Source organism: Drosophila suzukii, chromosome 2L (assembly GCF_043229965.1).
Source record: "Drosophila suzukii chromosome 2L, CBGP_Dsuzu_IsoJpt1.0, whole genome shotgun sequence".
NCBI classification, from domain to species: domain Eukaryota; kingdom Metazoa; phylum Arthropoda; class Insecta; order Diptera; family Drosophilidae; genus Drosophila; species Drosophila suzukii.
Genome location: NC_092080.1, coordinates 2,117,677 through 2,130,014, shown reverse-complemented (window position 1 = coordinate 2,130,014; position 12,338 = coordinate 2,117,677). Strand labels below are relative to the sequence as shown.

The following is a 12,338-nucleotide window of genomic DNA, read 5'->3' as shown; positions in this document are numbered from 1 at the left end:
GGAAGGGAAAACTTTTTGATATTATCTGAGGATGGACGTGTGTGTGCCTCTGTGTATCTATGTGTCTTGCAGATCATTTCGGTTGTCTGAGAATCCGTCACGAGAAACCGCGCTTTGTTTTTGACAGCTGTCAAAAAGCTGACTCCCTTCAAAGCGCTTTTATATAAATTAATTAGTCTATTGCTAAAAGTGTATTGAAAGTATCCTTTCTTATTCCAACTAAATCATCGTACTGCATTTTTAATTAAATTTATTACCAGCTAGAAAAATGTTATCTTTTTTGTCAAAGTTTTCCATCTCATTCACTTTATTTCCTTTGTCTTGCCTTTCATCTTGACCTGTTTTCCCTATTCTTATTACTGGGTTTCGCCTCTTAAGCATTTTATTTCACTGGCCAAAGGCAAAGGCCAAGCTCAGAGCTTAAAACATAAAATAAAGGCAGCAATTAGTGCTAAATAAAGAAATCATAAAGTGTAAATAATATTTTTCCAGCGCAAATGAAAAGCAAGCAGGGCAAACCACAAGAAGCCATAGCAGGCCAGTACGGAAAATACGTATTATTTACGGCTGTCATTGTTTTGGCATTTAAAAGGGAGAAGAAAACTCTTTGGCCGACAGCCTGCAATCAGTTTTGTAAGAGACATTTCGAGCAATTAATGTTAGGCAAAATATTTTGAGCAACGACAGAGCTTGTCTAAGCACACGTCCTGGAATAAAAGGTTGGAATTGCCTTTTAATAGATTTTAAAATATAATATTATTGTTCTAATTGTTATTTTAGAGAAAAAATGAGCTAAAATATTTTGAAAATAATTGGTATAGCTTTTCTTAGTTATGTTTTTCATACATTATGCAACACGTCTTCATTTATTCGACCCGTAATAAATCTGAGAGAGCACATTTGCCTCACAACAAATGCATGCGAAATGCATTTCCTCGTGCACAATCTAAATGAATTTATGACTACAATTCACAAAAACTCAATAAAATATGACTGTTAACTGTGAATTTGTCCTCCATTCAGATTGCATGCATAAAACCATCAGGGAAACCACCAAAATAAAAAACCCAGTCGTCTATATGTATTTATATTGTCTATCTGCAGAGGAGGAGAAAAGGTAAGAGTTTGTCTCTTGGCTTTAAGTAAAGTGAAGAGCGACGGGAGAGGGGAAGGGTGGCAATTCCTGGCGGGAATCACGTAACGAAGTGCATTGTTAAAATATAATAAAATTGCAATTTTGCGTTCATGTTGCAATGTGGCGTCATATCCTTTTTCCTTTAATTTTTCACGAATTCGCCATTTCGTAGTTCCGAAAAACTGAAACTATCCAACATTCCGGCACTCCGGCACCACCATCCTTAGTCCTTGGTCCTCGGTCCTTTTTGGGCGGAACATCCTCCGCTTTCTATGCACACTCCATAGATTTTAATGCAATTTTCTCAATGGCGGGCGCTGGTTGGGTGGCTCTGCGTATGTTTGAGTGTACATATTTTTATTTTCGCCGCTGTCATTGTCGCAGCTGCCAAAGTCTTTGTTCTTGGCCCGTCGAGAGTGCGAGTCGAGTGGTGTCGCGTCCGAGTTTCGAGCATCGAGCTGGGTACTGGGAACTGGGGGTGGAGGTGGAGGTGGGGAGTTGGGCGATCCGGGTTCAAGTCCAAGCCCAAGTCCATCCGTTCTCCCCGGCTGGTTACGTTTAGTGGACAGTGCTGCCAATTTCAAGATTATCTAGCTATTTCCAGCTATTTTTGAAGGATGTAATTGTAATCCTCTTTATCCCTGATGAAGTGAAAATGATATATTTACTTATATAATAAGATTTCTTTCTCATTTAAGATTACCCTAAGTATTTTTACTCCTTTGACATTCCAAAAATTTAAAACAATATTCGAGGGTGCAACACAAATAACTAGGGTTTTAAAATCACGCTACAACTACATTTTATGTGTTCAAAAGAATGCAACAATATATTTCAGGCTCAGAAGTACAGTGGTTACTTACTTTTGGACATATACTTTTATTATATTCTTTAGACATCAAAAATTACATTCATTCTTATCGAAACGGCTTAAAAATTACTGTAGTTTCTTAAGTTGATATTATTATTTTAAGTATTTTAATATTTTTATATATTTCTTAAACTTATATTTGACAACTCTGTTAGTGCCCGCTAATGTTTCTGAATCGCTTCGGTTCGGTTTGGTTTGGCTTGCCTGTTTGGACAGCGTATCCGCTTGCTAGTTTCTCTCCGGCTTTTGGCCATATTTCTGCACTCAATTGTCCTTCAGTGCATTTTGTGGTCGTCTCTATTCTCCCTCTGCATTGTGTTTGTCATCTCTCCCTCTTAGCCAGAGCTGTAAAGTATAATGCCTTTGTTTGTTCGCGCAATAAAAAATGATTACTTTAATTTCCGAGCCACATAAAAAGGCACGTCTAACATGAGAAATCGCTGTCATTGCCGGTTCGGTCCTCTCAGCCATCTAAACTGGCTGCATTGACCATAGACCTGTCATGGGAAATGCATTAGGGGTTTTGTCAGGGACACTTGGTCCTGTTGTGGAGGTGTAATCGCACAGATTATTCTTTTATACTTCCTTTGATTAGAATACTTAAGTGTGGGCTGCCTTGCCTGTTCTTTGTAATTTATGCTTTTATAGAACCTTGTAAAGGGAAATCTTTGTAATTGAGCATGGAGTGGTTTATGGTTTGGTGTTTAGTAGGTATACAATTGAAATATATTGAAAACATATTTGGTTACCATTTTATTAGTATATTTCTTTTTTACAATACTTAAGATTTATTTAATTTTAATAGTTGTAGAAGTTTACTTAGTACTACGAAGGAAAATGTTTAAAATATACTGGAAGCACAATTCATCACATTTCTTAATAAGCTATATATTTAAGATTTACTTAATTCTAACAGTTATAAGTTGTACTTGGTAGGTATACAATTAATACATAGAGTGAGTATATAGAAGATATGTATATCAACTGCTAACATATTTAAAATTATGTATTTTTAATGGGATTATCTAGATTTATTTCAATTAAAAGTTACAACAAATCCCCTTGAGAATTTACTTCACGATCACCTTAAATCAACCTTTTTTTGTGTGTTTGTGAGTCCTATCCTTTTTGTGCCATTTATTTCCTTTTTAACAATCGTAGCTCTCCAAATGCAAAAATATGCCTGCCAAGTCAAGTAATTCTTTTTGGGCTTCTTCTGTTTGTTTTCTTCTCTCGATTTAGGTGTTTTTCCTCCTTGTGATTCTTTTTTTGCTGTCTTGGCCCCTTTTTGTTCGCTCTGTTTTGTGTCAAACCGCATTGGGCCACAAAACAGAAGTCAGAGCCATATCCTGGCCGAGGTCCTTGGGTCGCCAACGCGCTGAGCTGCTAAGCGAGAACTTTATGCACCAAATTGTTTTCACCTGCTGTCCCAAATTTATAACACCTCACCCACCCAGGGCCTCTTTCTGTGTTTTTTTTATATTTTTATTTGTATAATCCTTTCGGTTATGGGCCAGGACACCCGCACCCTTTTTTTCTGAGGGGGTGGGGGAATGGGGCACCGAGTAACTTTTGGGGATGACAGAAACCAGCATCGGAATTTGCGAGCCGGCGCAGGGATTAAGCGAAAGACAAAAACCGGAGGCGACTCCGAAATGCGGATTCCACTGTTCACTGCTCACAGGCCCGGCACAGTGGGCCTCATGGCCACTTCAAGTGCTGCGGGGCCTCTCTTCACTTTATGGCCGCATCTCTGGTACTTTGCATAATGTTGTTAAGCAATTTTTACGACACTGTACTGAGGGTCACTCATAATGGCCGGCACACTTGTTGTGCCCGCCGGCTACTCGGCGAAAATGGGAGTTTTCCCGGCGAACACTTTTGAATGAGCCATCATTAAACGACCAGAAATTATATTAAATTTGCCAAGAACAAAACGCCCGCCAGCGGTGGCAGCAAAAATGTTTGCTGCATAAAAAAGTTGTAAATATTTTTATGCCTGCATTAATATGCAACGCCAACCACTGTGGGGCAGGGGCAGTCCGATGGGAAAGTGGGTGTGGGATGGCTGGGGATCCTTCCCCTCCTGGCTTGCTGTCGCTGCTAATACCACCGCTAATAAAATCTTACTGCCGCAGTAGCGTCAGCCTCCTCCAGATTCCGCTTCGCAGCCATGAAGCACAGCTGTGTGCAGTCATTTTTACTGCTGCACTGCAAAGGCATAGAAAGTCGGCGTTATAATAGGGATGCCCCTCCACTCCGGGGGCGGTATACCCGCCCCAAACTGGGCGTGGCCCGATCCAGTTGAAGCCAAAAGGCCAAAGTGCTCAAGTGCCCAAACTTTGTTATTAGATTGCCCATGGCCACTAGTTCAACACAATGATCTTTGGCAGGAAATGAAGTGAGCTGTTATTCATGCCACGCACAAAACTTATTATAAGTCCGTTTTCGGTGTTATTAGTTTTATTTAATTTAAACGGTAATTAAACAAAGATTTCATTTAAAGTATGAGTTGTGTTAATTTAATGGATTGAGAGCAAAAAATGAGAACTATACAATCTACTTAACAGTCTACTTCTTTGAACAATTCTTGAAGCTATTGGACAACCTCCAAGTTCAATTTTAGTTATATTTTAGTTGATGGATATTTTTTTATTTTATTTTAGAAAATTAAATTTATTTTACAATACTTAGTTTAATAAGTTTTCGTATCATTATCATTGATTCTAGAACACTTAAAAATACAAATATTTTTATATTTCTTTACTAAAAATGGGTTTGTGCATACATTAACTTTACATTTGTGATTTAATTTTAATGTTTTATAAACACAATTAGCTATTTTGCATTTTTTAGGGGACAACTAAGCAGAGTTCTCTACATCTGTTTATCAGTCAAAAATACTACCAAAACGGTGAGTTTATGTTATCAGGACCTATTTTAATGACCCGAACAAGGACTTGCTTCACTTTTGAGCATGTCACTTTAGCCGCTTTCTTGTCATATGAATTCAAGGAGAACGGCATTTGCAGATTGCAAACATTATAATATTCCGTATTCCATACTCCTGCTCCCCCACAGATGCCCTCTGACAGCTCGAGACTCGCTGCCTGTATCCTGTCCATCCTTACTGGATGTGTGCGAGGTCTGGCTCTTCGGCTCGGACCGCATTTCTTGCTTTGTTTGGCCTGTCTGTCTAGCTGTCAGTTCAGTTAGCTTTTGTTGGTAATTATTCAGATTTTGTTTGCATTTCATGCATAAATAAATCACCGAAAATTGCGACTCAAAACTATAAATGCCAAGTCATACATCTGTCACTATTTGGAGAGCTGAGATGGCGTTGGGATAATATTATTCTCGGACGGCACTAAAATGCAGCTGCCTCTCATTAGTACTCAGTGCCCCGTTCTGCTATACTCTAATTTAATCAAGTTGAATGGTAAGGGAAATTACGCTCCTTTTTTTCGGTGGGTGCTTCAAAAAATGTATATCCACAACAAAAAGCGATGAAGAAACGGAAAATTACCATGGCTAACAACATTTGGGGCTGCGCGTCCTTTATGTAAATTGCGGCCAAATTAGTGAGTCAAGGAAAAAAGGAATCCCAGCACAGGTAAGAAAAACAGACACTTGGAGGTTACTAAGACAGCTTTGGTCCTCCGAAATTACTAAACCGCCGGGCAAGTGGCTGTACATAAAGATCCATTAGATGCCAAAGGTAAGTGGTTAAGCGACAACATCAGTGGCCCCATCATATTTTAATTTGCATTCAAATTAAATGGCATATCAACGAAATCCAAACATTGACATTGCTTGGGAAGTGCTGAGATGCCATGGCTTTTAATTCTTTGTAAATGGTTTACATCATTAAGATGTGGGACTCCTCTACGAGTCGTGGTTAATTTTCTAATATTCTACAATAAAATATTTATTTTCAAAGAAGGTCAAATTAGTGAACCATTTTTATGTTCGATTTTTACGTATTTCCAATGGCTATCAGAATGGACACCCAAAACTGCACATCCACGTTAAACAAATTGAGTAATTGGATCCCGACTTCGAAGTGGGGTACCTCTTTGAATTTGTAGTTGAATTCTCCAATAATCTTCATTAAAATTTATCTTTTAAACAATGGTCAAAAATTTAAACCATTTTCATGTTCAATTTTTCTGTAATTCCAATGGCTTTCAGAATGGGAACCAAAAACTACACTTCAAGAATCCATAACTTGACTTATTGTATCCCGATATTGAAGTGGGATACCTCTATGAATTTGTGGTTGAATTCTCTAACATTATTTATTAAAATTTATCTTTTAAACGATGGTCAAAAATTTAACCCGTTTTCATGTTCGATTTTTCCGTAATTCCAATGGCTTTCAGAATGGGAACCCAAAACTGCACTTCAAGAATCCATAACTTGACTTATTGTATCCCGATATTGAAGTGGGATACCTCTATCAATTTGTGGTTGAATTCTCTAACATTATTTATTAAAATTTATCTTTTAAATGATGGTCAAAAATTTAACCCGTTTTCATGTTCGATTTTTCCGTAATTCCAATGGCTTTCAGAATGGGAACCAAAAACTACATTTCTAGATTCCATAACTTGAGTTAATGTGTCCCGATTTTGAACTGGGATACCTCTATGAATTTGTCCTTGAATTCTTTAATATAATTCATTAAAATTTATCTGTTTAATGAGGGTCAAAAATTTAACCCATTTTCATGTTAGATTTTTCCGTAATTCCAATGGCTTTCAGAATGGGAACCAAAAACTGCACTTCTAGATTTCGTAACTTGAGTTATTGTATCCCGATTTTGAAGTGGGATACCTCTACGAATTTGTGCTTGAATTCTCTAATAGTCTTCATTAAAATGTACCTTTTAAACGATGTTCAAAAATTTAACCCATTTTCATGTTCGATTTTTCCGCAATTCCAATGGCTTTCAGAATGGGAACTAAAAACTGTACTTCTAGATTCCATAACTTGGGTTATTCTATCCCGATTTTAAAGTGGAATACCTCTATGAATTTGGGGTTGAATTCTCAAATATTCTGCAGTTAAATTTATCTTTTCATGTTAGATTTTTCCGTAATTCCAACGGCTTTCAGAATGTGAACCAAAAACTGCACTAATAGATTCCATAACTTGAGTTATTGTATCCCGATTTTGAAGTGGGATACCTCTATGAATTTGCGGTTGAATTCTCAAATATTCTACATTTAAATTTATCTTTAAAACGATGGTCAAAAATTTAACCCATTTTCATGTTCGATTTTTCCGTAATGCCAATGGCTTTCAGAATGGGAACCAAAAACTACATTTCTAGATTCCATAACTTGAGTTAATGTGTCCCGATTTTGAATTGGGATACCTCTATGAATTTGTCCTTGAATTCTTTAATATAATTCATTAAAATTTATCTGTTTAATGAGGGTCAAAAATTGAACCCATTTTCATGTTAGATTTTTCCGTAATTCCAACGGCTTTCAGAATGTGAACCCTAAACTGCACTTCAAGATTCCATAACTTCAGTTATTGTATCCCGATTTTGAAGAGGGATACCTCTTTGAATTTGGGGTTGAATTCTTAAATATTATACATTTAAATTTATCTTTTAAACGATGGTCAAAAATTTATCCCATTTTCATGTTAGATTTTACCGTAATTACAATGGCTTTCAGAATGTGAACCAAAAACTGCACTAATAGATTCCATAACTTGAGTTATTGTATCCCGATTTTGAAGTGGGATACCTCTATGAATTTGTGGCTGAATTTTCTAATATTATTCATTCAAATGTATCTGCTTAATGAGGGTCAAAAATTTAACCCATTTTCATGTTCGATTTTTCCGTAATTCCAATTGCTTTCAGAATGGGAACCAAAAACTGCACTTCTAGATTCCATAACTTGAGTTATTGTATCCCGAATTTAAAGTGAGATACCTCTATGAATTTGTTGTTGAATTCTCTAATAATCTTCATTTAAATTTATCTTTTAAACGATGGTCAAAAATTTAACCCATTTTTCCGTAATTCCAATGGCTTTCGGAATGGGAACCCAAAACTGCAATTCTAGATTCCATTACTTGAGTGATTGTATCCCGATTTTGAAGTTGGATACCTCTATGAATTTGTGGCTAAATTCTCTAATATTCTACATTAAAATTTATCTGTTTAATGAGGGTCAAAAAATTAAGCCATTTTCATGTTCGATTTTTACGTAATTCCAATGGCTTTCAATATGGGAACCAAAAACTGCACTTCAAGATTCCCTAACTTGAGTTATTGTTTCCCGATTTTTAAGTGGCATACCTCTATGAATTTGTGGTTGAATTTTCTAATGTTCTGCATCAAACTTTTTATTTTTAAAGAGGGTCAAAATTATAGCCTAACTAAAAAAGTATTTTATAAATGCAAATTAAATGATAAACCATTTATAAAAGGAAACTATTAAGAGTAATTATTGTATTATACTCCATCTCTTAAATTGTTTTAAAATTAAGGCGTTTCGGCAATGATTGGATGCGTATGCCTCGATGAACTTGATGATTTGATTAAAAGTTCCCGCAAAATGTGCTTCCCCGCTTAACCCGAAAGTCATTAGGGTTTCCACTTAATTCCCTAATCCGCAACATCCTTTTCCGCCGCCCCCTGACAGAATGTGTGTGTGATGGGGGCGGAATTCCTCTCCACTTACCACTTTCCACCGTCTCCAATATAATCCCCAAAGCTCGCTTTTCTTACGATCCATTCCCCGTCCCAGTCCCATCGTTCTGGCCCCATAGACGACTGTCATCAACGACGTCAAAAGCGCTGCCCGCTGAGCCAACAATTAACAATTAAAACCCCAAAGCGCACAACTCAATTTTGCAATACACACAGCGAGTGGGGCAAACACTGCAATGGCAATTCCGTATATATATCTATGTGAATATCCCACAGATAGCTGGGGATAGATAAGGGCAACCCGCAACAACAATATTCCGGCACCAATGGGCACTACTGCCACGGCTAAGTTCCCTGTGTGCTCGTCGCACTTACAACTAAAAACTTGTTACGTATTTAATTGCAATTAAAAAGTTGTTTTGTAGTTACGAGTGTTGGTGCTCTTGGCTTTCTTCGGTTGGTGGGTGGTTGTTGGGCTGGCTTTCCCCGCTTTCCCCGACTCCTGCCGTTGTTTTGTCAGACAGCCAACAACAGGATGGCTTCGAAAGTGTCTCCAATAACAAAACCAGAACCGAAACCCCAAAGACTCTGAAGCTGGGATGAAGTCATTACAAGGCGAAATGAAAATGCGTGGAAAAGAAGCCAAAAGGGTTTTCCGCTTAATGACTTTGATGGTGTTTCGGTGCTTTCGGATAAAGGAACCAAATATCCCGGCCCGCACCCGTTCTCTGCTCCTCTGATTTCAACGATAGCACTCATTAGAGTTTTGCGATTTTTGGCTTAAAACTTTGGCCATAACAATTGGCCATGGCCATCATCGCGATTTTGACACAGAACACGAAACCATTGGCAAACTCACATCCAAATAGGAGGCAAATTGTCTGCTCCTTGGCCTCGTAAATAAATTACTTTCATTTGATTTGATTTCATTTCACTGGGCAAAGCGTTAAAGATTAAGAAAGCTGGGGGAATCACTTCAAGGAGCTTTATAACTATATTTAACTAGTGAAGTAATTTAAAGCAAAAGCAGTTCTCTGGAAACACAAAAATATTCAATTTTTTTCCATTTCTAAATGTGTATCTTTTGGATCATGGCTTTTCAGGATGGCTTCCTTTTGAATTCAAGAGGTGCTGGTCAGTCTTTGGCTAGATTTCCTTATTAAGCAGGATTAACCAAAGAAATTGAATAGATTTTCCTGCTGCTGCTGTTGCTGCTGACCGCCGCCTCCTTGCTGCTGCTGCTGCTGCCCCTCGAAGAGCTCGAGGCCGCCGCCAAAAGGACCTCTGATTATGAACCCCTCTTCCTGCTGCTGCTGCTGTTGACCTCCTCCAAAGCCGCTCTGCTGCTGCTGCTGTTGTTGACCCTGTTCCAATCGCTCAATAAATCCGCCAAAAGGCCCAAACTGAGCTGATGCATAGGCGAGCAGGGCCACAAGCAGGAATATCTAATGGAAATGTTAAATTAAATTATCTAATTAAAGTTGAAAATTGTGAATTTAAAATGTTACAAAACAATAATCGAAACGTAGTTGATGGAAGTCACACTTTTTAACTCATGATAATAAAATATAAAATCTCAAAGCCAAACCATCTGTAATATTTCTTATGATTTCTTTTAGAGGAGTTATAGGTATTATTTATATTAATATATAGGCTACACATTTTCCATTTACTTAATCTTTATTTTACTTTATATCTTATGTATGCGAGCACAATAAAATTTTTCATAGTTCAACTTTTTCCTTAACCGATGGCAAAAATATCCTGATGTTGTTGTTGATACTTACCAAGAATTTCATTTTAATTTTTAGGTTTTCACTCCACTGAATATCTTATTTGGCCGAGTTGCTAAACTCAACTGTTTGAGCTCTGCCTGCTGGCTGGGGTTATTTATTTGATTTTCGGTTTGGCTCACAACCACTCCAAACTGGTTGGACACGGTCCGAACGCAGCTCGGACTTCCCTTTGCGCTGATCGTAGATATTTGCCTTCAACGGGGATTTTTTCCGGTGATGAGATGAGATGTTCAAGTATCTGGAGCTGACGGGCCCACTAAAAATACAGGTTTTCAATCAGCTCTTTCTGGCATATGCTCTTCGCTAATCAAATTAGTTGAGTTGTTATTGTTTGAATATTTAGCTATACCACAATTTTTGCACACGTCATTGGACTCCTCCTCCACTTTTGTCTTATAAGTATTTGCACAATTGCTCGGAAATTATAGTAATTTTTTTAATAATACTTCCGCAAAGAGACGATAAACTTATTATTCCATTAACCTCTAAAGTGATCTTTGAATAACCACTTTATTCTTAGGAATATTTTACAACATCTGGAACTGGTTAGCGCATCAAGCAAATTAAAATGATCTTCTTTTGTAAATCGTATTGGTGGTGATAATTTGTTGGTTTGTTTGAAAGTTGGGTGTTTTTAATATCTAGGCTCATAAAGTTATTTATAAGACTGTAAAAATAAAATATTGAGAGATGGTAAGCATTCAACTTAAAACATTTATAAAACATTGATTTAGGAAAAGGTAATGATTTTAAATCACTCGAATCATTAATTTGAAATTGGTATGAAAAATTAGAAATCACAGCTTTGGTTCTTTATAATATTATTTTATTAATTTAAACTATTTTGATATTTCATAATTTAATAGCCTTAGAAGAAGCCTCCTTGCTGCTGCTGCTGCTGTTGCTCGAATCCTCCGAATCCACCCCCGAAGCTTTCTTGCTGCTGCTGTTGCTGCCCGAGACTTCCTCCTCCGAATCCTCCAAATCCTTCCTGCTGCTGTTGCTGCTGACCACCAAATCCTCCTCCGAATCCTCCGAATCCAAATTGGGGCGCAGCGGAGGCGAAGGCAAGCAGGGCCACGAAAACGATCACCTGAAGAGGTTTTCAAAATGAAATAGTCCTTAATTCGTGCGCGGTGTGTCGCTCAAGAGGCGTAACTCACCAAGAACTTCATGTTGTGCTTTAATATAAATTCGATCTTTTGATATATCCCAATAGATGAGGACGCTGCGACGTTGCACTCGATACTGTGCCCTTTTCAGCAAGTCTTTCTCTATTTATACGATTTTATCATAGTCATCTTATGTGCGAATTTCGGAGGTTCTTTACCCGCATAGGAAAAAACAAGTCCCCAGACACTGGACTAGACGAGGGGGCTTTCCTCACAGCTGACCAGCGTTTCTCTTTTGATCCGGTTTTGAATTTGTTTTGGTTATTGGCCGGTTTTATGGTTTGCGTTTTTTATCTGTGGGTGAGCAGGCGCCAGGTGCGTGCTATTTGATTTGAATTTTACTAGTTTGTTAATTTATATTTAAATAGGATTCTTTCAAATTTATGACTAATCTGAGACACGTTTCGAAAATCAGTAAATTGATCTCAATTCGAATCTTTTGATTTTGAATTTTCCACTTTTGCTTAGGTACGCATGTGTTTGTTAGTTCTCAAAACATCTTGCTTCCTTATGTAACGATTTTCACTAAATTATAATTTATAGGAAATAATTTAGTTTGTTATATAAGCTTTGTTTAAAATCACTTCCTAATTTTATATTCGGCCAAAGGTAAATGCAAATGAGTTCATGCGAAAAACATATTTTCTCAGTTCGGTTACATTTTGTAAAGATAAACACCTGCCATTCG

At 37.4% G+C, this 12,338-nt stretch overlaps 3 protein-coding genes across 3 annotated transcripts in view; all 3 read right to left on the bottom strand.

Annotated features, from left to right (window-relative positions):
• LOC108009999 (antifungal protein) overlaps positions 1 to 12,338 on the bottom strand; it is a 97,273-nt gene that overhangs the window by 20,125 nt on the left and 64,810 nt on the right. The window lies entirely within an intron of this gene.
• Positions 9,654 to 10,619, bottom strand: LOC108012884 (heterogeneous nuclear ribonucleoprotein A1). Its single transcript, XM_017078379.4, has 2 exons — positions 10,470 to 10,619; positions 9,654 to 10,127 (listed from the first exon to the last, which is right to left on the bottom strand). The coding sequence occupies exons 1-2, from the start codon at positions 10,479 to 10,481 to the stop codon at positions 9,852 to 9,854; spliced, it is 288 nt and encodes a 95-aa protein (XP_016933868.2). The 5' UTR covers positions 10,482 to 10,619; the 3' UTR covers positions 9,654 to 9,851.
• On the bottom strand, positions 11,332 to 11,795 carry LOC108013287 (single-stranded DNA-binding protein). Its single transcript, XM_017079062.4, has 2 exons — positions 11,642 to 11,795; positions 11,332 to 11,571 (listed from the first exon to the last, which is right to left on the bottom strand). Exons 1-2 carry the CDS (start codon positions 11,651 to 11,653, stop codon positions 11,347 to 11,349), a joined length of 237 nt encoding a protein of 78 aa, XP_016934551.2. The 5' UTR covers positions 11,654 to 11,795; the 3' UTR covers positions 11,332 to 11,346.